The sequence below is a fragment of the Oncorhynchus mykiss genome, chromosome 23, assembly GCF_057628025.1.
Source record: "Oncorhynchus mykiss isolate SJ-2025 chromosome 23, ASM5762802v1, whole genome shotgun sequence".
In the NCBI taxonomy this organism is placed as follows: Eukaryota; Metazoa; Chordata; class Actinopteri; order Salmoniformes; family Salmonidae; genus Oncorhynchus; species Oncorhynchus mykiss.
The window spans coordinates 24103506-24127995 of record NC_143044.1 but is presented as its reverse complement, the minus strand read 5'-3'; the positions used below and the strand labels follow the sequence as shown (position 1 = coordinate 24127995).

The 24490-nt window shown below is 43.8% G+C and overlaps 1 protein-coding gene across 3 annotated transcripts; it reads left to right on the top strand.

Annotated features, from left to right (window-relative positions):
* Nucleotides 1-9420: 9420 nt before the first annotated feature.
* LOC110502623 (solute carrier family 22 member 7) lies at nt 9421-24418 on the top strand. 3 transcript variants are annotated; one of them, XM_021580804.3, is made up of 10 exons: nt 9421-9954; nt 10077-10180; nt 15976-16130; nt 16712-16880; nt 17136-17259; nt 21489-21598; nt 22316-22530; nt 22740-22848; nt 23179-23385; nt 24014-24418. In XM_021580804.3, the coding sequence occupies exons 1-10, from the start codon at nt 9577-9579 to the stop codon at nt 24096-24098; spliced, it is 1656 nt and encodes a 551-aa protein (XP_021436479.3). In that variant the 5' UTR covers nt 9421-9576; the 3' UTR covers nt 24099-24418. The 3 variants fall into 3 exon arrangements, 2 of the variants coding, with proteins under 2 accessions (XP_021436479.3, XP_090073262.1); XR_016491007.1 differs by having other exon boundaries at nt 9451-9954; nt 20201-21598; XM_090217136.1 differs by lacking the exon at nt 24014-24418 and having other exon boundaries at nt 9451-9954; nt 23179-23389.
* The last annotated feature ends 72 nt before the right edge of the window (nt 24419-24490 follow it).

The window sequence follows — 24490 nt, the reverse complement described above, 5'->3', positions numbered from 1 at the left end:
GGGCAACGGAGAACGCGAGCTCCTTTCCACGAGCTCGGTGACGAAGATCAACCCGTCGCTCAATGCGAATAGCGAGTTCAATCAAGGAATCCACGCTGGACGGAACCTCCCGGGAGAGAATCTCATCCTTTACCTCTGCGCGGAGACCCTCCAGAAAACGAGCGAGCAAAGCCGGCTCGTTCCAGCCACTGGAGGCAGCAAGAGTGCGAAACTCAATAGAGTAGTCTGTTATGGATCGATTACCCTGACATAGGGAAGACAGGGCCCTGGAAGCCTCCTCCCCAAAAACAGATCGATCAAAAACCTGTATCATCTCCTCCTTAAAGTCCTGATACTGGTTAGTACACTCAGCCCTTGCCTCCCAGATTGCCGTGCCCCACTCACGAGCCCGTCCAGTGAGGAGAGATATGACGTAGGCGACACGAGCAGTGCTCCTGGAGTAAGTGTTGGGCTGGAGAGAAAACACAATATCACACTGGGTGAGGAACGAGCGGCATTCAGTGGGCTCCCCAGAGTAACACGGCGGGTTATTGATTCTGGGCTCCGGAGATTCGAAAGCCCTGGAAGTGGCCGGTGGATCGAGGCGGAGATGGTGAACCTGTTCTGTGAGGTTGGAGACTTGGGTGGCCAGGGTCTCAACGGCATGTCGAGCAGCAGACAATTCCTGCTTGTGTCTGCCTAGCATCGCTCCCTGGATCTCGACGGCTGAGTGGAGAGGATCCGAAGTCGCTGGGTCCATTCTTGGTCGGATTCTTCTGTTACGGTGCGTGAATGAGGACCCAAAAGCGAATTAACGTAAACAGAGCTTCTTTAATAACAAAACAAAACGTAGGCTCAGATGGACCGGCAGGTTCCGACAGGACAGGACAAGGTTGCAGCAAACATGACGATAGTCTGGTTCAGGCATGAACAACACAAACAAGAATCCGACAAAGACAGGAGCAGAAACAGAGAGAGATATAGAGGACTAATCAGAGGGAAAAAGGGAACAGGTGGGGAAAAGGGGTGACGAGGTAGTTAGGAGGAGACAAGGCACAGCTGGGGGAAAGAGGGGGAGAAAAGGTAACCTAACAACGACCAGCAGAGGGAGACAGGGTGAAGGGAAAGGACAGAAACAAGACACAACATGACAGTACATGACACCACAAGGCTGTCATTCATGTCCTCAGACTCTGTTAATCCAGACTTGTCTGTTCCCTCATCAACGGCAGCATGGTGAAGAGGAAGAAAGTTGACTGGCATTATCAGGTTGCGATGTACCGTCTTCTCCCGTCCAGTGGAGCTGTTCTGAATTTTAAAAGTGTGACTGTCAGCATTCAATCCAGTGACAAGGTAGACAGTATCCTCCCAACGGTCAGCGAGCTTCCGCTTTCCGCTCTCCCCCATTGTTAGCCAGCAATACTCGATCCCCAATCTCCACTGGTGCTCCTCTGACTCTTCTGTCATAAAGGTCAGCATGCCTCTTCAACTAATTCGCTGCAGATGCCTGTGCTGCATTCATGGCTTCTTTCAGATCTCTCCTCAAAGACTGAACAAACTGGTCATAGTCGATAACTTCTGGGTTCTCTATGACAGAGCCAAAGACTATGTCAACAGGCAGTCTTGGCGTCCTCCCAAACATTAGCAGGAAAGGGGCAAAGCCTGTGGTCTCGTGGATTGTACAATTGTATGCAAACGTAAGGGACTTCAGCGCCTGAGGCCATCTGTGCTTTGTTCTCGTTGGCAGGGCCCGGATCATGTTTACCAAAGTCCTATTCATCCTTTCGCAGGACCCGTTCCCCATCGGAGGGTACGGCGTGGTGTGAGACTTCTGAACGCCTGCAACACTCAACAGTTCAGCTATTAAAGCGCTCTCAAAGTTGGCTCACTGGTCTGAGTGTTTACGGCGAGGCATCCCATAGACACAGAAATAGTTGTTCCACAACTGATGAGCTACTGACTTAGCAGACTGGTTCGGACACAAGAAGGCATAAGCCAATTTGGTAAAGTGGTCAGTAACAACGAGCACATCCAAGGACTTGCTTGAAGAATCTTCTGCAGACCAGAAGTCTATGCACACTAGTCCAAGAGGCTCAGTTGTTATTATGCTCTTCCGGATCAGGAGTCTTGCTTACGACGCATCTCCTGCAGCACTTCACGTAAGCTTTTACCTCCCTCTCCAGGCCATGCCAGAAGAACCTCTGTCTTGTCAGGTAGACTGTTCTCTGTTGGCCCTGGTGACCAGCTTCATCATGGACACCCTTCAACACCATTGCTTTCATTGAGGCTGGAACCACATACAGATACATTTTCCTCTTTGTAACCACATTCTTCGAAACACGATACAGTACACCCATCTTCATGGTCAACTTGTCCCAACTTCTGAGAAGACCTCAACACTCTCATGGGCACGCTCTCTCCGGGATGGTCTTCTCCCCCTCTCCACAAAGAAGATGACTTTGCTGATCACGTTGTCATCACGCTGCTTACTCATCAGTAGGTTGTGTGGCAGAACATCGACATCGGTCTGCTCTGATGGCATAACAGCCTGTGGAAGCTGTGGCAACAGCAGTGCATGTGAGCACACTTCACCCACCCAGCACCTGTGTGAATTAAGAACAGCTGCAACTTCATGTCTTGATAAAGCACCAGATGGGGGGTCAACAGTAGCCTGACAGCTAATGACCACTTCGTTGGAGTCAGAGGCTTTGTCAAAGGGGTGGCTGGACCAGCGAAACACATCTTGCACTTTGTCTGTGCGCACAGCGTCGGCTTCAGCTAGTAAGGTCTAGTAAGGTCTCGTACGGGACCCTTGTCAGGCGATGGAGTGCACTGGGTCGTACGAAGGGCTCTCTGCTCAAAGCATCTGCAACAACATTTATTTTTCCAGGGATGTACTTGATGCCAAACTCGTACGGTGCCAGCTTGGCGACCCATCTCTGTTCACAAGAAAAAGAGCTACAGACAGATAGGGGGAAAAGGCAGACAGAAGAGCCCTCCCCCGCACTGCAGAGACCTTGAAGGTTGGAGAGCAGAGAGGATAAGTTTTAGAAGGGGCGCCAGGACGAGCAAAGATAACAGTTACTGAGTGGAGACAAAGGGGAGAATTGGACTTGTGGAGAATGAAAGGGGCGCTCCTACATGATAATGTCAAAACAGAAGGATAATATACTAATCTTACCTAAGTTATTATTTAGAGTAGGTAAGGTTGTTACCTAGGCAGAGCCAGGTATCAAAAGGGGGATGGGTAAATTGTGGTCTAGGATAGGATGGGGCCTATTGGATAAGAAACTAATAATAAAAATAAAACAATTAGCTAACAAATAGGCATAGAAATTAAAGATATAATCAGATAAAACATATGAGAAACTGTTTGTTAACCAAGCCTGTATGTCCAGGATTTTATGCATTACAGGTGAACTACAGGTGAACTACAGGTGAAGTCACTCAATCCAGTCCCAGAGGCTTGTTGGGGGGACCATACCAAGGACTCCTGGTGACAGCTAGCTGAAAGAGCTACCCGGATTCATATCGCACGGCGGGAGGGTAAGACACACTGACACTGTCGAACAATAAACAGTGTTCGAGAGGAGAACTGGAATTAACAGAATTCCGGGGGCCATCTCTCGAATGAAGTAATCCTCCCTGTCCTATCACCCCTGTTTTTGTTCATAGAAGTGAAGGTGTGTCTGGCTCTTGCTAGTGATGTGTTCTCGGGGAGAGGGTGGGGCTTCACATGGAAGCTGTTCGTCTGAGCTGTCTTATCGTGGGTGCCATATTCCTGATACAGCACGTCCTACCTGAGTATGTGGAGAGTGGTAATTTGACCCATGGTTTAGACGATGAGGATTTTGTTCCAAAACAAGCATAAGAGATCCCTAGATCTGGGTAGACAGGAAGTTAGAATAGAGGTTGGGAAGGATCTCTCAATGGAGTTTTATGTAGACCAAATGGGGTCTATAACTACATGGCAGTCTAGGACTCTGAGCCATTATGGCATATATCGGTGCAGGTTCCCATATTGATCGTGGACACAGGTCATAGCTCATTTGGAGAGAGAGGGCTATATGAATCCACTCACCCAGTATGGAAGGAGGTGGAGTATAGTGAAGGTGAGAGTTTTTGATTGTAATCCGGAGAGAGGGATGTATTGCATAAAGATACGCCCAACCCTTTAAACAGTAATGAAGGAGGATCTAGGGTTGTGGTATGATGGATATGACCAGGTCTTGGTCGACACCCTAGTACGGTTCCGGGTAGAGGAGGTTAGGCCAGTATGGTAAAGCTGTTCACGAAAGCAGGAATGCCAGATAATGACAGTTGCATTGACTTGCACTATTTATATTCACAGGTTCCTCGCTTTACAGTGACCGAAGGAGATTATTACCGTTTGGCCCGATACAGTACTCTTGGGAAATGATGTCAGGGCAAGGTTTTACCAGGCAGATTGAACAGGATTATGCTCCCTTGTACATTTGGGAATGCCTTTCACACTCATTCAACACCAAGACATGAAGTTTAGCCAAATGGGGAAAAAGAGCTACTCCATCCGGGTCTCTTTATGACAAAGTATACATTGATAACATTGGGGTTCCACGGGGGGTGCCAGATGAGTTCAAAGCAAGAAATCAGATCCTAGCAGGATTAGAGTTAAGCATTTCCGGGTGGTCTACTCTCAATAAGAACGTGGACTGGATTAATTATATTTATTATAATCAACAGCGCTTTAACAATTATACCAGAGATGCTATTAAAGGTTTTGCATAACAGACTGAAGCAACCAGCCTGATGGCTTGGCAGAATAGAATTGCATTAGATATGTTATTGGCTGAAAAGGGAGAAGTATGCGTGATTATCGGGACCATGTTTGTGCTTACATCCCAAATAACACAGCTCCGGACGAATCAGTGCCCGAAGCCTCAGCTGGTTTGACCACCCTGGCTCACGGTTTGGCAGAAAACTATGGGGTGGATACTTGTCTGACTAATTGGTTTGATAGTATGTTCAGAAAATGGAAAAAATATTATGATCACTGTATTATGGGCTACATTCACCTGTGTGACTGTTTTAGTTTTATGGGGCTGTTGTCTAATTCCCTGTGTACGAGGCCTTATTTCCAGGACTCTGGAGAAATCTATGGCAATAGATGGTGAGGTACCAGCGGATTCCAGGTTCTGACCTGTGGAGTGCTGAATGCATGTCTACAGAACAAGTGGACGAATCTGGATCCTTCATTTGCGGGGAATTTATGTTTGAGGAGACCATTTTTGATGTTTAGGAAGGTTAGGTTGTATCCTGTTTCAATATTAGACAGTTTTTTATGAAGATTGTAACGAAAATCCTGATAAGAAGAGTTATGATTCTGATGTAGGCCTGAGAAACAGTCATGGCGAATGCAAGTAGTGGGTTATGTTTAGGTGATGTTTTGATGACAAGAAATATCTCCAATAAAAATAGAAATAGGCTTTTTAATATTACAATATAACTACATGTGTGATTGGATGTATAATATTTAATCAAAGGGTGGATATGTTAAGGGAATTTTTATCAATGATGACTAATTATGTATGCATTTCAATCAGGATGTACTAATCAGAATACTATTATGTTACTGTATATGTACTAATCAGAATACTATTATGTTACTGTATATGTATGAATTTTCTTTCTTGATCCCAGTACTGAATATAATGTGTGTGAATGTGGTCAAGAGTTAGAACAATGACTGTCTGTTCCTTGGTACAAATGAATGAACGATATCTTCAGACTGGCTAGAAAGCTTATCTACACGAGAAAACCTTGGCTCGTAAATTATATTAAATTGGGAGGGTGTCCGTATGGGGATTACATGATAACCAACTTGGGACAGTTCTGGGATTGGAGAAGAGGGTATCCTTATAGCATAGGGGATCCCACAAAGGTGGATAGGTTTTCCATGATATGGGGAAAACCTGGGAGCACTGTTGAACTCTGTAAAGGTGATGAAATCCTACTAACCATCAAAACTATTAAGCTCTCTGATGCAGGCACTTACACCCTCGGACTACAAAGGACCGGGACAGACACGATGGGTGTGTTTTCTATTAAGGTGCTGCCAAAACCACAGAGGTCCCAGACGAACCAGAGCCAGACACACTCCTCTACCACCCCTGGATCAAACCTGCCACCTACCACCACTGTGTTAAATCCCATTCAGGTAATTAATGTTAGAGACTATTCAGCTATTGATCAATTAGGCACTGAGACTGGTTTTGATGGTAGGGACAATTTGTGGCTGTCTTCTATGAGGTATACAGCTAAGACCCTGAAAAGAAAGGACTGCATGAGTTACATGAAACATTGGTCATGCTAGACCTGTTCTGGCTACACACCCATTTGCTATAGGAGAAGGAGAGGGGTGCTTGTGTATTCTGAGAGGTTTTTACCAGGTTCAGCCCAATTCAACTCTCTGTTCCTCTTTGAGCCTTGTGTTTCCTACAGTACCTCCTCATCGGGCCCCTTGGGGTGTTAAGGCAAATGGGGGCAATTACAGTTGCATCACGGGTACAGGTAATGGCATTGATTATGGGAGATTGTCTGAAGCTGATTGCAGTAGTAACATAACCATTAATTCCACTTGGCCAGTTACAGGCCTAAACCAAACTAGTGGTCTGGCTGATGTGTGGTGGATCTGTGGACCCAAAAGAGTGCTGAGACTCATTCTTAGAGGAGACTGGCAAGGTACGTGTGCTCTGACCAGTTTGATAATTCCACTGACCATTGTTGATGTTACTGCTGAACAGCTGTTGGGTTCTGTATCCAGGGGACCTGAAAACATTCCATCCCATGGGAGACATAGACGTAGTGCTTCATGGACAGAGGATGTAGTTGACATACACACTAACCTGTTGGGAGTGCCAGTGTGGGTTCCTCATGAGTTTCAGGCCTTGGGTAGGAATGATGGACTCTGGCACTTACTACCTATTATAGGTCCAGCCATAGTGGATGCAATACAGACTGCATGGATTAATTATATCTACTATAATCAACAGCGTTTTGTGAATTACTCCCGTGATGCACTCACTGGTATGTCCGAACAGCTTGAGGCCACATCTAGGGTTTCCAGAATATACTTGCTTTGGATATGCTTCTTGCCAGTCAGGGGGGTGTCTGTAAGATGTTCGGTGAACAATGTTGCACGTATATTCCTAACACCAGTTCAGATGGTAGTATATCTAAGGCCCTTAATGGGCTTGATGCACTATCTGCTGAGATGAGGACCATGGCGGGGGTGGAGGAGTCTGGACTGTTCTCTTGGTTGGGAGCCTGGTTTGGTAAGTACACTGGTATGGTGGTTACTGGATTTCTGACCCTAATTCTTGTATTTTTATTATTGATGTGTTGTGCTGCTTGCATCATACCGTGTTTTAAGAAGTCTGTTACAGATGTGGTGAAGGCTTCAGGCATGATGCCTTTGCTTGATGCTCCAGTTGGAGATGCTGATACTGAATCATGCTTTCAGGAGAGGATGGGACTGACTGAGGATGACCCATGGTATGCTGTGGGTGAGGTAGTAGAATAAATATTACACCACCACAGTTCCTTGTTTTACATTTTTGTTTTATGATAAGTTTTCTTTCCAGTATGTTTGTTCTCCCTGTTGTGAAGGTTCAGAGTCCCTGGGTGGCATGGTGCCCACCTGGTGCAGGATGGGAGTAGCTGAGAGGACCAGATGGTTTATAATAATGCTTTGCTCTGCTTTACTCTGTTTTTCATGACCAAAGTTATCCTATATCTTACATGTCAATAAACAATAAAGTCTTATCCTGTTTTTGTCAAAAGGGGGAGACAAAAGCATATATCACTTGTTGATTTTTCTTTTTTCTTGAATGATTTTTCTTTTCTGTTTTTCTGTAAAAAAAAATAATAATAATAATAATAATAATGTTTTATTAATATTAAACGTTTTATTATTTTCATGAAATGCTATTAACATATTACTATGTTGGGACCGCTGAAATAAAGGATAATGAGTGACACCCTAGCAGGTGTCAAAAGGGGGACTTAAATTTAACACCATTTTCTTTTGTTCTGTTTTTAAATGAGCTGTTGTTCTCTTTTGATATGAGGGTTGTAAGTTCCTAGGTGGCTGGTAGCCAATCTAGTACATAGTGGGATCGAATGGAGGACATGAAGGTATTTTAAACTTTGTAACTGTTATATGATTCATTGCTGAATTTTTGTTCACACCCTTAGGGGTGTGAAACAGGGGGATCCTGTTGGATCCTGTTGGATCCTGTTGGATCCTGTTTTACATTATAGCCATTACCATATATATGATTGAATATTATCTGCTGTTGGCTTGTGTGGATGTATGTATGTGTTATGCAACATAGCTGACTTGAAACATTGTTAACAGTTACAGGGCCACGGGCCTTTCTCATGATGGAAAAATACAGAGTAGCATGGGGTTGCAGAACAAGCAGTCTTTTGTTAGATAACAGGAGCCAGGTGCGAGATAACGGTATGGAGCATGAGCGCATGGATGTTCTTCACAGCAACACTTACATCTATCAACAGAAGCGCCAAGAGGCGGGGACCCGCCTGAGCGCCTGCAATAGGCTGAGCAAGTTTAAACCACGCACAGTCTCTACTGTGATAGGCCAACAGACGGGTTGGAACTGTCTATCACAGTATAAAGAATACTGTTTACATACATCTTGTCAGTTCTCTGTTCTGCCCTGCGTGGTATTACAGTGAGCCCGTATATACGAAAGTTGCATTTGCCATTTATTACTTAGCTAATAAAAAATACATAGTATAAAATCGGTGACTCATTGTTATATTTATCCTGATACCAGATTTGAATTTACGCAACTCTAACATGGTTTGGTGCTTGTTCACTGGGGTAGTTACCAAAGGAATACAATTACAATATACAATATAATATCTTTAACAATGTACCTGATAGGAACAGCACAAAATTGCACGTCATGCAATGCACAGCTCACCATCCAACTCTGCACTCACGCACTGTACAAAATATATGAACATCCCCCCCACCAGAAACAGTAAGTTGCTAGCTAGTACTGGCGGGAATTCTTTACAACAAAATGCACAACAAATATTCTCCAAAAACCGCTGCATCTTATGTGTGATGTTCGAATAACATTTACAAACAATTTGATATAAATTGTACATTTAAATCATTACCTGAGAGTATAAAAATCACTTTTGATGTACAGTGCTTTGCAACCAACAACTTACCGCTGGTTTGGTGCTTGTTCACTTGGACAATTCTAACTGGAACATCCCCTCGTAAGCAAGCTACGCAAACCAGCCAATAAGATGCCATGTTGAGTAGGTGAAGGCAAGACAAAACTCAAACCAAAAACCCATTGGCTTAACAATAAAGTGGCAAGGGGAATCACCAATATAACCCTGTTACACTGGTAAATATGTCCTTATCCTACTTTCCAACCTTTATATAACACACAGAATGAATTACCAACTGTAAGAAGAGCAGTGGACTAGAGGATTGTCTCTGCAGACAGCATTAGAGGTGGTTGCTGCTACTTTATTGAGAGGAGTTCTGGCGACTCCAAAGTGCTTTTCAAAATGAAATTTGACAATGTCCTCTCAGAAATCAATGGATTTGGTAAATTCCAAACAATGATCGTCCTGATTCAGAGCCTCTCTCGCATGACCCTGCCATGTCACTTCTTACTGAATAACTTCATAGCTGCTGTGCCCTCTCACCACTGTGACCTCAGCGCTCTGGATGAAGAGGGTGTCTTTGGGAATCTGACCCAGGAGCAGAGACTGACTGTCAGTATTCCAGTACAGGAAGATGGGACTCCAAGCTCCTGCAAGATGTTCCCAGAACCCCAGTTCAACCTCCTGTCCAACTCAAATGACAGTGACCTAACTACAGTCCCCTGTCAGAATGGATGGGTATATGACAACAGCACCTTCAAATCCACTCTGACTACAGAGGTAAGTCTCTTCCTTTTCCAGCTATTTTGCTTTCTAGATGGAAAGCATTGAACATGTTGATCACTTTGTAACTGTTCTGTTGTACTCATGACACCAGGGTTATTGTTATGATCTCTTTTAAGTGGGACCTTGTATGCGATAGAAAAGGGATGAACAAAGCGACAGCCACCATTTTCTTCATTGGAGTAATGTGTGGGGCTCCTTTATTTGGTTTCCTCAGTGACAGGTATGTATGCACCATACAGAAAGAATCCTTACTACTTCACACAAACTTGCGTATACACACCAAGGTTATTATAGTAAACGAAAACTGAAAATAAATACAAAATAAAATTGGAAAAATAATTTAGTAAACTGAAAAAAACGTATAACGAAAAAAACATTTGAAAAACTTAACTATACTGAAACTATTATCTATGATGCAGAAAATAACTAAAATAAAATAAAAAAACATCATGAGTTACGTTTAAAATCAGAGAGTACAGCTGTGGAGCAGCAGGTCCGCAGGAAGAGTCCAGCACAATGAGTCCAGCAAGCATGTCGACCTCAGTGCTTCATGTTAAATATTACATAAACACATGTTTAATATTACATACAAAATAACATGTGAAATGTGCCATGTCTTCATTCATCTGTTGTTTTTTCCTCTCTCTATCTGACAGATAAAGGTAAAGGTACTTGATTCTCCTTACATCTACTACTAAAGTTAGAAGAGCATTGGATTGGTGTAAACATGGGCAAGAAAGTTTCCTTCCACCTTATTTCTTGCACCAGTCTAGGCGCTTATCCTTTCAATCCAAGTCACATTCAGATTGATTTATAATTTAAACCTTACCTTACCAAACCTATCCAAGTCTATGGACCAGGCCCTTCACCTCATGTATTACTGCCCCCCAGTGGCAAGAAGTGACATGCCAAAGAAAACAAACTATAGGCCTACAACACAGAAATGAAAATGCTCTGGATAAGAGTGTCTGCTAAATGACTAAACTGTAAATGTAAATATTAAATCACAAAACTATAATAACCTTGATGCATACAGACAGACAATAACATATGCACTATACCCACACGTACACATGGATTTTGTGTCGAAGATATGCGGTAGTAGAGTAGGGGCCTTGGCAGCAGCTAATGGGGATCCATGATAAATACAAATACAAAAACATTCTAAAACTACTGATAATACATGAAAAAATGTCCCTTTTTTGGGGGAAATAGCTGCATAGTTAAAACCATTTGTATTTGTATTTATTAAGGATCCCAATTCTCTACACCTCTGCTCTTCTTCGTAATTCATTCTGTGTGTTATATAAAAGTTGGAAAGTAGGATAAGGACATATTTATCAGCATTGTGTTAACCATTCATTGACCCTGAGCAGAGATACAGTACCAGCTGATAAAGCGAAAGCTTGATCCCAATAAATGGGATGTTTTTCTTAATTTATTTTTAGGCAAGTACCTTAAACTTTCACATTAGAGGTGCTGAAGTGATAAATCGGTAACACTTTATTTGGAAAATCCTAAATCGATGTTTGGTTTGTAGATGTTCATTAACTCTCAACACCATTTTAGCCAACTATCCACTAACACTAACCCTTACTTCAAGCCTATAAACCTTACAATAATCAGGGGTCCAGCAGCATTAAGGCAGTTGTATACAATTTCAAATATTACATGACATTACATTTCATAACACTTTTCACAAGACGTTAAGTGTGTTCCCTCAAACCACTACTCTACTATCACATATCTACAATACAAAATCCATTTGTACATGTGTTTAGTGTGCGTGTCTTATCATGTGTATGTGTGTCTGTGCCTGTGTGTGTGTCTCTTCAAAGTCCTCACTGTTCCATAAGGTGTATTTTTATATATTTAAATATGATTCTACTGCTTACATTAGTTACATGATGTGGAATAGTGTTCTATATAGCCATGGCTCTATGTAGTACTGTGCACCTCCAATAGTCTGTTCCTGACTTGGGGATTGTGAAGAGATCTTTGGTGGCACGTCTTTTGGGGTATGAATGGGTGTCTGAGCTGTGTGCTAGTATTTTGAACAGACACCTCGGTGCATTCAGCATGTCAACACTTCTTACAAAAACAAGTTGTGATGAAGTCAATCGCTCCTCCACTTTGAACAATGAGAGATTTACATACATATTATTAATATTAACTCTCCGTGTACATTTTAAGGGCCAGCTGGGGTGCCCTGTTTTGAGCCAATTGTAATTTTCAGAGGTCCCTATTTGTGGCACCTGACCACATGACTGAACAGTAGTCCAGGTGCTACAAACTAGAGCCTGTAGGACCTGCCTTGTTGATAGTGTTGCAAAAAGGCAGCGCTGCGCTTTATTATCGACAGCTTCTCCCCATCTTAGCTACTATTGTATGTTTTGACCATGACAGTTTACAATCCAGGGTTACTCCAAACATTTTAGTCACATCAACTTGCTCAATTTCCACAAAATGTATTACAAAAAATAGTATTTAGGACTAACTTATTTTGCCACCCATCTGAAACAAACTGCAGCTCTTTGTTAAGTGTTGCAGTGATTTCAGTCGCTGTAGCAGCTGACATGTATAGTGTTGAGTCATCCGTATACATAGACACACTGACTTTACTCAAGGCCAGTGGCATGTCATTAATAAAGATTGAAAAAAGTAAGGGGCCTAGACAGCTGCCCTGGTGAAATCCTGATTCTAGCTGGATTATGTTGGAGATGCTTCCATCAAAGAACACCCTCTGTGTTCTGTTAGACAGGTATAGCAGTGTTCTTTATCCAATATAGCAGGGGGGTGTAAAATCATAACACATACATTTTTCCAGCAGTAGACTATGATCGGTAATGTCAAAGCCGCACTGAAGTCTAACAAAACAGCAATATCTCTCAGCCAATCATTTGTGTAAGTGCTGTCCTTGTTGAATGTTCTTCCTTATAAGCATGCTGAAAGTCTGTTGTCAATTTGTTTACAGTAAAATAGCATTGTATCTGGTCAAACACAATTTTTCCCAAATGCTTACTAAGGGTTGGTAACAGGCTGGTTGGTTGGCTATTTGAGCCACTATTCTTGGGTAGTGGTATTACTTTTGCTTCCTTCCAGGCCTGACAGAACACACTTTCTAGTTGGCTTAGATTGAAGATATACAGTTGAAGTCAGAAGTTTACATACACCTTAGCAAAATACATTTAAATTCAGTTTTTCACAATTCCTGAAATGTAATTCTAGTAAAGATTCCCTGTCTTAGGTCAGTTAGGATAACTACTTTATTTTAAGAATGTGAAATGTCAGAATAATAGTAGTGAGAATGATTTATTTCAGCTTTTATTTATTTCACCACATTTCCAGTTGGTCAGACGTTTACATACACTCAATTAGTATTTGGTAGCATTGCCTTTAAATTGTTTACTTGGGTCAAACGTTTCGGGTAGCCTTCCACAAGCTTCCCACAATAAGTTGGGTGAATTTTGGCCCATTCCTCCTGACAGAGCTGGTGTAACTGAGTCAGGTTTGTAGGCCTCCTTGCTCGCACATGCTTTTAAAGTTCTGCCCACAAATGTTCTATAGGATTGAGGTCAGGGCTTTGTGATGGCCACTCCAATACCTTGACTTTGTTGTCCTTAAGCCATTTTGCCACAACTTTGGAAGTATGCTTGGGGTCATTGTCCATTTGGAAGACCCACTTGTGACCAAGCTTTACTACCTGACTGATGTCTTGAGATGTTGCTTCAATATACCACATCATTTTCCTCTCTCATGATGCCATCTATTTTGTGAAGTTCACCAGTCCCTCCTGCAGCAAAGCACCCCCACAACATGATGCTGCCACCCCTGTGCTTCACGTTGGGATGGTGTTCTTCGGCTTGCAAGCCTCCCTATTTTTCCTCCAAAGATAACGATGGTCATTATGGCCAAACAGCTCTATTTTTGTTTCATCAGACCAGAGGACATTTCTCCAAAAAGTACGATCTTTGTCCCCATGTGCAATTGCAAACCACAGTCTGGCTTTTTCGAGCAGTGGCTCTTTTTTAGAGCAGTGGTTTTGGAGCAGTGGCTTCTTCCTTGCTGAGCCGCCTTTCGGGTTGTGTCAATATAGGACTCGTTTTACTGTGGATATAGATACTTTTGTACTTTTTTCCTCCAGCATCATCACAAGGTCCTTTGCTGTTGTTCTGGGATTGATTTGCACTTTTCGCACCAAAGTAGGTTAATCTCTAGGAGACAGAACGCGTCTCCTTCCTGAGCTGTATGACGACTGCGTTGTCCCAATGTGTTATTTACTTGTGTACTATTGTTTGGACAGATGAACGTGGTACCTTCAGGCGTTTGGAAATTTGTGGTCTACAATTTATTTTCTGAGGTCTTGGATGATTTCTTTAGATTTTCACATGATGTCAAGCAAAGAGACACTGAGTTTGAAGGTAGGCCTTGAAATATATCCACAGGTACACCTCCAATTGACTCAAATTATGTCAATTAGCCTATCAAAAGCTTTTAAAGCCATGACATCATTTTCTGGAATTTTCCAAGCTGCTTAAAGGCACAGTCAACTTAGTGTACGTCAACTTCTGACCCACTGGAATTGTTATACAGTGAATATTAAGTGAAATAATCTGTCTGCAAACAATTGTTGGAAAAATTACTTGTGTCATGCACAAAGTAGATGTCCTAACCGACTTGCCAAAACTATAGTTTATTAACAATACTTTTGTGGTGTGGTTGAAAAATGTGTTTAATGACTCCAACCTAAGTGTATGTAAACTATACAGTTGAAGTCAGAAGTTTACATACACTAAGGTTGGACAATTGTTTAAAGACAGATTATTTCACCTACAACTCACTGTATCACAATTCCAGATGTACTTGGCTAAGGTGTATGTAAACTTCAACTGTATTTTTTAGCCAGACAAGTCCATTAAGAACAAATTCTTATTTACAATGACTGCCTACTCCAGCCAAACCCTAACGACACTGGGCCAATTGTGTGCCGCATTATGGGACTCCCAATCACAGCCAGTTTTAATACAGCCTGGAATTGAACCAGGGTCTGTAGTGAAGACTCCAGCACTGAGATGCAGTGCCTTAGACTGCTGCGCCACTCGGGAGCCCTCTAGCAAATCGGAGAGGCAATATCATTTGCTATTATTCTCAGTAATTTTCCATCCGAGTTGTCAGACCCCGCTGGCTTGTCATTTTTTATAGAAAGCAATAATTGTTTCACCTCTTCTACACTTTACGGACTTCAATGCTTGTCTTTCATAATTTGATCAGTTCTACTTGTATGTGTAGTGTCAGAATTTGTTGCTGGCATGTCATGCTGAAGTTTTCTAATCTTGCCAATGAACAATCCTTAAAGGAATTGGCAATATCAGTGGGTTTTGTGATGAATGAGCCATCTGATTCAATGAATGATGGAGCTGAGTTTGCCTTTCTACCCAAAATGACACTTAAGGTGCTCCAAAGCTTTATATCATTCCTCTTTTACTCTTTTAGTTTCTTCTTTTTATTCAGTTTAGTCAGATGATTTCTCAATTTGCATTACGTTTTCCAATCGGTTGTGCAGCCAGACTTATTTGCCATTCCTTTGCCTCATCCCTCTCAACCATACAATTTTTCAATTACTCATCAATCCACAGGGATTTAACTGTTTTCACAGTAAAAAAAATGTAAACGGGGCATGCTTATTAGTAACTGGATTAAGCAATTTCATAAATATGTCAAGTGCAGTGTCTGGTTCCTCATTACACACCATAGACCAACAAATCTTTATTTCATACAACATAGGAATCATTACAAAACTTCTTGCATGACCTCTTATACACTATATTAGGTCCAGACTTTGGTGTTCAATTGAATCCTTTACAGAAATGAAATACTCTGATAGTGTCTAGTGTTTAATACCATATTGTTGTGTTTCACTTAGCTGCATTGTGTATAGAAATATGGCAATACTCTACATTATGATATACTGTACTGATAAATTGCCTTTCTAATATTTTATTTTTCTCTGAACAGATTCGGCCGGAGGGCAATGCTGATGGTGGCTTACCTAGGAACTATGGTGTTTGCTTTTACCAGTGCCTTCTCCACCTCCTATGTCATGTTTTGTATCATGAGATTTTTCACCGGAGTGACACTATCTGGAATAAGCATAATCTCCATTGTACTCAGTGAGTTAGTCCCTGATTGCGCTTTGTATTGTATCGTGTTATACATATTAAAGTGTTATACAGGTAGACTAGCAATTAAGAGCGTTGTGCCAGTAACTGAAAGGTCACTGGTTAAAATCCCAGAGCCGACTAAGTGAAAAATCTTGAGCAAGGCACTTAATCTTAATAGCTCCTGTAAATGCTCTTGACAAGAGTGTCTGGTAAAATGTATAATGCTATTATAGTCTCCCTCTATAAAAGGTTGGTTCAATTTTGGGTTAAATTAAATACACTGGGATTTCATAAATTATTCATATTAAAAGGTTGATGATTGATTTAGTGATATATTGCATGACTGAATGATCTTTTCTGTTCCTGCTGTAGCTTCTATGAATATTCAACTTGTTCAACATGAACTTTGACTGTAGAGGCATTCTGCAAATTATGTTGAGAAAAATCTGAAAGTAAACACAAAAAAATGGTTGCTTGGTATCAACATCAGTTGCTTAACATTAGATGTAAGTGTTAGCATAAAAAACAGTATTTACTTTAACATTCAAATATAATTAATTCCAAACTCTCTTTCTTGGACATATCTACAGGTGTGGAATGGTTTGACATTCAACACAGGACATTTGCTGGAGTGATAGTAAGCCTGGATTGGACAGGTGGAAACATGCTGCTAGCTAGCATTGCATACTTTGCGAACGACTGGAGGTGGCTGACCATAGCAGTTACCTCGCCTCTTGTCTTGGCTGTCATTACCTGGTGGTACACAACCCAATTTACTTTGATGTTATGTGTTATACTTGGTTTGATGAGTTCAATGTTAGAACTTGTCCGGTGGTAAAACATGTAAAGGTAAAACTTGTTGAAATGTTTGTGGATGTAATGGTGAAGTCAGACCTTACTATTACTAAGAGTATATATATCTACTAAAAGGAAAGGTTTCTAACAACATAACATTATTATTAGAGACCATCTGGTGGCCTTGCCTGGTGTCAACAGGGATCTGTGCCATTGCAGGTGGCTTCCAGAGTCTGCTAGATGGCTCTTAGCGAATGGAGAAAAAGAAAAAGCCCATTTCTACCTGGAGAAATGTGCCAAGATGAACAACAGATCCAAGTGTATGGCTGAGATCACACCACAGGTACATTTAATGCTCACATATGTGGTATCATGTTAGGATAGCCTTAGTCTCAAAAGGGCATCTTTCAATCACAAGTCCTGCTGAGACTGAGACTGTCTGTCACGACTTCCACCGAAGTCGGGTTCCTCTTCTTGTTCAGGCAGCGTTCGGCGGTCGGCGACGCTGGTCTTCTAGCCATCGTCAATCCACTTTTAATTTTCCATTTGTTTTGTCTTGTTTTCCTACACACCTGGTTTTCATTGTTGTGTATTTAACCCTCTCTTCCCCCCATGTCTTTGTGGGGAATTGTTTGTTGTAAGTGCTTGTGCACATATTTACTGGTGCGCGATGGGTGTTGTGCCCATGTTTGTTATTCTTTATGCCATTGGTTTTGCAATTAATCTGCTCCTGCTATTACCTAGTTCTGCTCTCCTGCGTGTGACTTCCCTGCCACCAGTTACAGAATTCCCCACCTTGAAAATGGAGTCAGCAGGAGCAGGTGCCCCTGGTATAGGGGTTGAGGAGTGCATCCAGGAGCAAGCAGCAATGATCCACCATCTTGGCACCGCCATGGACCGAGTCGTCCAAACCATGGATCGCTGGGAGAGACAGGGAGTTCACTCAGCGCCCCCACCAGCACAACCAGGGCATCCACTACTCGCCTCCCCTTCACCCGGTCCCAGTGAGATTCGTCTCGCCCTTCCCTGGGAGTACGACGGGACGGCTGCACACTGCCAGGGTTTCCTATTGCAGCTAGATCTCTACCTGGCAACCGTTCACCCGGCTCCTTCGGGCCGTGAGAGAGTGTCCATACTCGTCTTGTGCCTCTCAGGGAAAGCCCTGGAGTGGGCCAACGCCGTGTGGGGAGAAGGAGATGTGGCGCTGGACCATTTCGAGGATTTCACACGCCGTTTCCAGGCAGTCTTCGACCACCCGCCCGAGGGTAGAGCGGCGGGGGAACGTCTCTACCATCTGAGGTAGGGGACGAGGAGCGCTCAGGAGTTCGCCATGGATCTTCGGACCCTGGCCACCGGCGCGGGATGGAACGACAGGGCCCTGATCGACCACTATTGCTGTAGTTTGCGCGAGGATGTCTGTCGGGAGTTGGCCTGCAGGGACATCACCCTCACCTTCGACCAGCTGGTGAACCTGTCCATTCGGTTGGATACCCTGCTGGCTACCCATGGACGTCCAGAGCAGGGTCTGTCGGGACCATGTCACTTTTTCTGAGGTTTCCCTGCATTCCCAGCATAAGGTGCCCTTCGATTCAGGCGCGGCTGGGAGTTTTATAGACAGATCGTTCGCCCACAGTTTAGGGATCCCCATTGTTCCCGTGAATGTGCCCTTCCCCGTTCACACCATAGACAGTCGACCATTAGGGTCAGGGTTGATTAGGGAGGCCACCGCTCCCCTGGGCATGGTGACGCAGGGGGGTCACAAGGAGAGAATCAGTCTCTTCCTCATTGACTCTCCTGCATTTCCCGTGGTGCTAGGCCTACCCTGGTTAGCCTGTCATGACCCCACTGTTTCATGGAAACGGAGGGCTCTCACGGGGTGGTCGAGAGAGTGATCGGGGAGATGTTTAGGGGTTTCCGTTGGTGCGACTACGGTGGAAAGTCCAGACCAGGTCTCCACCGTGCCCATCCCCCCAGAATATGCCGATTTGGCTCTCGCCTTCTCCAAAAGAAGGCGACTCAATTACCACCCCATCGACAGGGGGATTGTGCGATAAATCTCCTGGTAGACGCCGCATTTCCCAGGAGTCACGTGTATCCCCTGTCACAGGCGGAGACGGCGGCTATGGAAACATATGTTTCCGAATCCCTGCATCAGGGGTACATTCGGTCCTCCACTTCACCCGCCTCCTCGAGTTTCTTTTTTGTGAAGAAGAAGGAGGGAGGTCTGCACCCGTGCATTGACTATCGAGGTCTAAATCAGATCACTGTGAGGTACAGTCACCTGCTACCTCTCATGGCCACAGCGATTGAGTCAATGCACGGGGCGCGCTTCTTCACCAAACTAGATCTCAGGAGCGCTTACAACCTGGTGCGTGTCTGGGAAGGAGACGAGTGGAAGACGGCATTCAGTGCTACCTCAGGGCATTATGAGTACCTCGTCATGCCGTACGGGTTGATGAATGCTCCATCAGTCTTCCAAGCCTTTGTAGATGAGATTTTCAGGGACATGCACGGGCAGAGGTTAGTGGTATAAATTGATGACATTCTGATATACTCTGCTACATGCGCATGTGTCCCTGGTGCGCAGGGTGCTTGGTCGTCTGTTGGAGCATGACCTGTACATCAAGGCTGAGAAATGCCTGTTCTTCCAACAGTGCTTCTCCTTCCTAGGGTACAGCATTTCCACCTCAGGGGTGAAGATGGAGAGGGACCACATTTCAGCCGTGCGTAATTGGCCGACTCCCACCATGGTAAAGGAGGTGCAGCGGTTTCTAGGGTTTGCCAATTACTTGGCTACCGGAGGTTTATCTGGGGTTTTGGTCAGGTAGCGGCTCCCATTACCTCACTGCTGAAGAAGGGACCGGTACGTTTGCAGTGGTCGGCTGAGGCGGACAGGGCTTTTGGTCAACTGGGGGCTCTGTTTACCTCGGCTCCTGTGCTGGCTCATCCGGATCCCTCTTTGGCGTTCATAGTGGAGGTGGACGCGTCCGAGGCTGGGATAGGAGCCGTGTTCTCTCAGCACTCGGGTACACCACCGAAGCTCCGCCTCTGTGCCTTCTTCTCAGCCCGGCGGAGCGAAACTATGACGTGGGGGACTGGGAGCTGTTGGCTGTTGTCAAGGCTTTGAAGGTGTGGAGACATTGGCTTGAGGAGGCTAAACACTCTTTTCTCATCTGGACTGACCTCCGCAATCTGGAGTACATCTGGGCGGTGAGGAGACTGAACCCTCGCAAGGCAAGGTGGGCCATGTTTTTCACCCGTTTTGTTATCACCCTTTCTTACAGACCAGGTTCCCAGAACGTGAAGGCCAACACACTGTCCTAGCTGTATGACCCAAAGGAGCTGCCCATGGATCCCACCCCCATACTCCCGGCCTCCTGCCTGGTGGCGCTGGTAGTGTGGGAGATGGACGCGGACATTGAGCAGGCGCTACATGCAGAGCCCACTCCCCTCCAGTGTCCCACTGGGTGTCTGTACGTTCCATCTGCTGTCCGTGACTGGCTGATCTATTGGGCCCACACGTCACCCTCCTCTGGTCATCCAGGCATCGGTCGGACGGTGCAATGTCTGAGTGGGAAGTACTGGTGGCCCACTTTGGCTAAGGACATGAGGGTTTATGCTTCCTCCTGCTCGGTGTGCGCCCAGTGTAAGGCTCCTAGGCACCTGCCCAGAGGTAAGCTACACCCCTTACCCGTTCCACAACGGCCTTGGTCGCACCTGTCGGTGTATTTCCTTACCGATCTTCCTCCTTCACAAGGTAACAGCATGATCCTGGTCGTTGTGGACCGTTTTTCTAAGTCCTGCCGTCTCCTCCCTCTGCCCGGTCTCCCTACGGCCCTATAGACTGCGCAGGCCTTGTTTACACACGTCTTCCCGCACTATGGGGTGCCTGAGGACATAGTGTCTGATCGGGGTCCCCAGTTCACTTCGAGGGTCTGGAGGGTGTTTATAGAACGTCTGGGGGTCTCGATCAGCCTTACCTCGGGTTTTCACCCCGAGAGTAACGGGCAGGTGGAGAGAGTTAACCAGGATGTGGGTAGGTTTCTGAGTCTTATTGCCAGGACTGGCCGGGGGAGTGGGCGGCGTTCATGCCCTGGGCAGAGATGGCCCAGAACTTGCTTCGCCATTCCTCCACTAATCTCTCCCCCTTCCAGTGCGTTCTGGGGTATCAGCCGGTTCTGGCTCCTTGGCATCAGAGTCAGACCGAGGCTCCTGCGGTGGACAACTGGTTCCGGCGCACGGCGGAGACATGGGACGCCACTCATGTTCACCTTCACCTTCAGCGCGCGGTGCTGCGCTAGAAAGCCAGCGCAGACCGTCACCACAGTGAGGCCCCGGTGTCCTGCTCTCCTGTGTGTTACTTCCCTGACACCAGTTACGCACCCCTTACACTGTCCTAATATCGACACCATACTCAGAAATTGCTGCTCATTTTAGCATGCGTGGCTTCATGACAATGGTGAAACTAATACCTTATAGCCGCAGGTGAAAACCTATTCTGAGCCATCTAGGTAAGCAAATAAGATAAACCTAGAAATGCGTTGTTGGACAAAAAATATTTTTTGCCCACAGACCCTTACGAATGCAGTAAGAGTTAAAGATGAGGAGAAGAAGTACGGTTTTGTGGACCTTGTGAGAACTCCAAATATAAGGAAACTTGCCATTTGCACAGGAATACTATGGTAAGTAGGGGAAAACACTTTTGGATCTCATCAAGGTCTGATGCCATAGAATTAATCTTAAATGCCCTTAAAAGGGAAACTCCACTTAAAAACAATCTTTTAGTATTTTTTTTCATTAGTCCACATCATTGGCCACATGCAAAACACATCATCACGGTAATGTGGCCAGTGACACTTTGCTTCTTGAAAGTCCAATATCTTGAAAACTTGACTGCTGACATACAAAACATTTTGGGACTGTATCAACACTGGACTAATGAAAAAAATATATTTTTGAGTAGAGTTTCCCTTTAATGATTTCTCTCCAACTTGTCTGGCTGTCAAATTTAAAGGAGCAACATGTACTATTTTAGTCATCATTTCCATTTCTTCAAGGTTCTTAAAGGACACAGAAATAGAAACGGCTAAAATGGCTTAGTACTGCTTCTTACCTTATCATAATCCATTTGGCCATCCATTGGGCCATCCACAGGAGGTTGGTGGCACCTTAATTGGGGTGAACGGGCTCGTGGTAATGACTGGAGCGTAATTGGTAGAATGGTATCAAATACATCAAACAAATGGGTTCAAGGTGTTTGATATCATAGGCCATTATTATGAGCCTTTCTCCTATCAGCAGCCGCCACTGATTTGGCTCTAGTTGAAGGTGGAAATGTTACATGTATATCCTTTAGAAGTATTTTTGATCTTAAGTTTCTTATTTTCTTCGACCTGTAGGTATGGAGTTGCGTTTACATATTACGGCATCAGCTTGAACATCACTGGGTTTGGCATGAATGTCTACTTCACACAGTTCATATATGCTGCCATCGAGTTGCCTGGAAAGATTATGGTCTATTATTTCTTGAACAAGTTTGGCCGAAAACCTGGACAGGTTGGGACACTGCTTTTGACTGGAACCTGTGTCTTCATCAACATATTTGTTCCTCAAGGTATTTGTTGGTTCCTGAAAGAAAATTGTTAGCAAATAATGGGTTTTCACTTTACTTACGTTTTACTTACTTACAATTTGAGTTGCTTGTGGAACGTATGCCATCGACGCAGTTTGTTTTCTTTGTGCACTTGCATTTTAAGCCCTGGGGGGTATTTTTGAGTTGTTAGCCTTAGATTCAGTCATCCATGTTTTCATATTTTCACTTAGGTTTGTGGGTGTTTCGTACCATCGTGGGTCTTTTTGGGAAAGGCCTGTCCGAAGCATCCTTCACAATAATGTTCCTTTATACCACTGAGCTCTACCCAACAGTAGTTCGGTGAGTGACCAATAAACTACTATATCACATAGTGTTCACTTAATGTAATCACCTGTAGTCTTGGCTGGAATTCAGTGAGGTGAAATGTCTTTCACAATGTTGCAGATAGAAATGTAACAAATAGAGCTAACACGGCTCCTACTTGACAGACAATCAACTTTGTTCTACACAAAAAATGATATCTAAACGTTCTGTAATGTTATTGCCTCCTTATAACACACATTGCTGAAGTGAAGTTTACAATTTAATTATACTGCCAGATTATCATATTTTTTTGCACAGATCTGTCCTCTTTTGAACTCTAAATTACTTTTTTGCTTGGTCCCTCAGGCAGAACGGCGTTGGCTACACCTCTTTTGTTGGTCGGCTAGGCGTGTCCATCGCTCCCCTCATCGCCCTATTGGACGTTGTGTGGGAGCTCCTCCCTGCTGTGATATATGCCTTGGTGGCTGTTGGTACCGGACTAGTGGCTTTGCTCCTCCCAGAAACACTCAATGTTCGCCTGCCAGAGTTCATCGAGGACATAGAAAAACCAAGGTAGAGCAGGAATTGTATTTGGTAATACTGTGTCTAAAGCATCTAGGTACTGTATATGATTGATTGATTATCACCCCCCCGTGGGGCCTCATTGCATAACTCTAAACCAGTTAGTTTGAGTCCTGGATGCTGATTGGCTGAACAGCATTTCAGCTATGTGTATATCAGACAATATACCACGGTTATGACACAGAAATACTTGTTTACTGTTCTATTTACGTTGGTAACCAGTTTATAATAGCAATAAGGCACCTTGTGGGTTTGTGGTATATGGCCAATATACCACGGCTAAGGGTTGTATCCAGGCACTCCACTTCGCGTTGTGCATAAGAACAGACCTTTGCCATGGTGTTACTGGCCAATATACAACACCCCTTGAACTTTTTTGCTTAATTATACCCATGCCAATGTATAAACTGAATTTTTATGAAGGCTCATACATGCTTATAACAAGTTATAATGCATTATACCTATGCCAAGGCTTAAACCGATTCTTTACAACGGCTCATAACAAGTCATACAGCATTATATGTATACGCTTTAAGTAAAGGTTACCCATTATTTAATCAGTATTCAGAATTGGACAAATGGCCATGTAACATCTAATTGCACCTTTCACGCTTTGCAGAGCGGAACTGGATGGAGAGAGTGGCAATCCACTGAAGCAAGCTGATGAAAACAGGAATGCAAATGGAACAGTTGAGGTTACATGAATCCACGCAGAGATCCTATTAGATTATAAAAGGATTAGTTATGTAGTTATATGTGAATTCATGTCACTCAGAGAGACAGTCGTTTTCAAGCAAGTGTATGATAGATGGACAGAGCAGAATATCTACCTAGAAGAAATATAATGGATGGACCAAAATGGATGGATGGACTATTACTTACCTGTTTATTACTTGGTGAAAGATAGATCAATTGTAGCCCATTTTTCTTACATGGTCATTATTGAATATACTGTTTTGTTCTTCATAAATACTGGTGTTTGTGTGTCTTACTATGTGGCTTTGCAATAAATCTGTGTAATATACATACGTTTCCTGTACTGAGTTACCCTAACTGGGTTAGAACTGGGTTCCTTAAACTCCTGTCACGAGTTGTA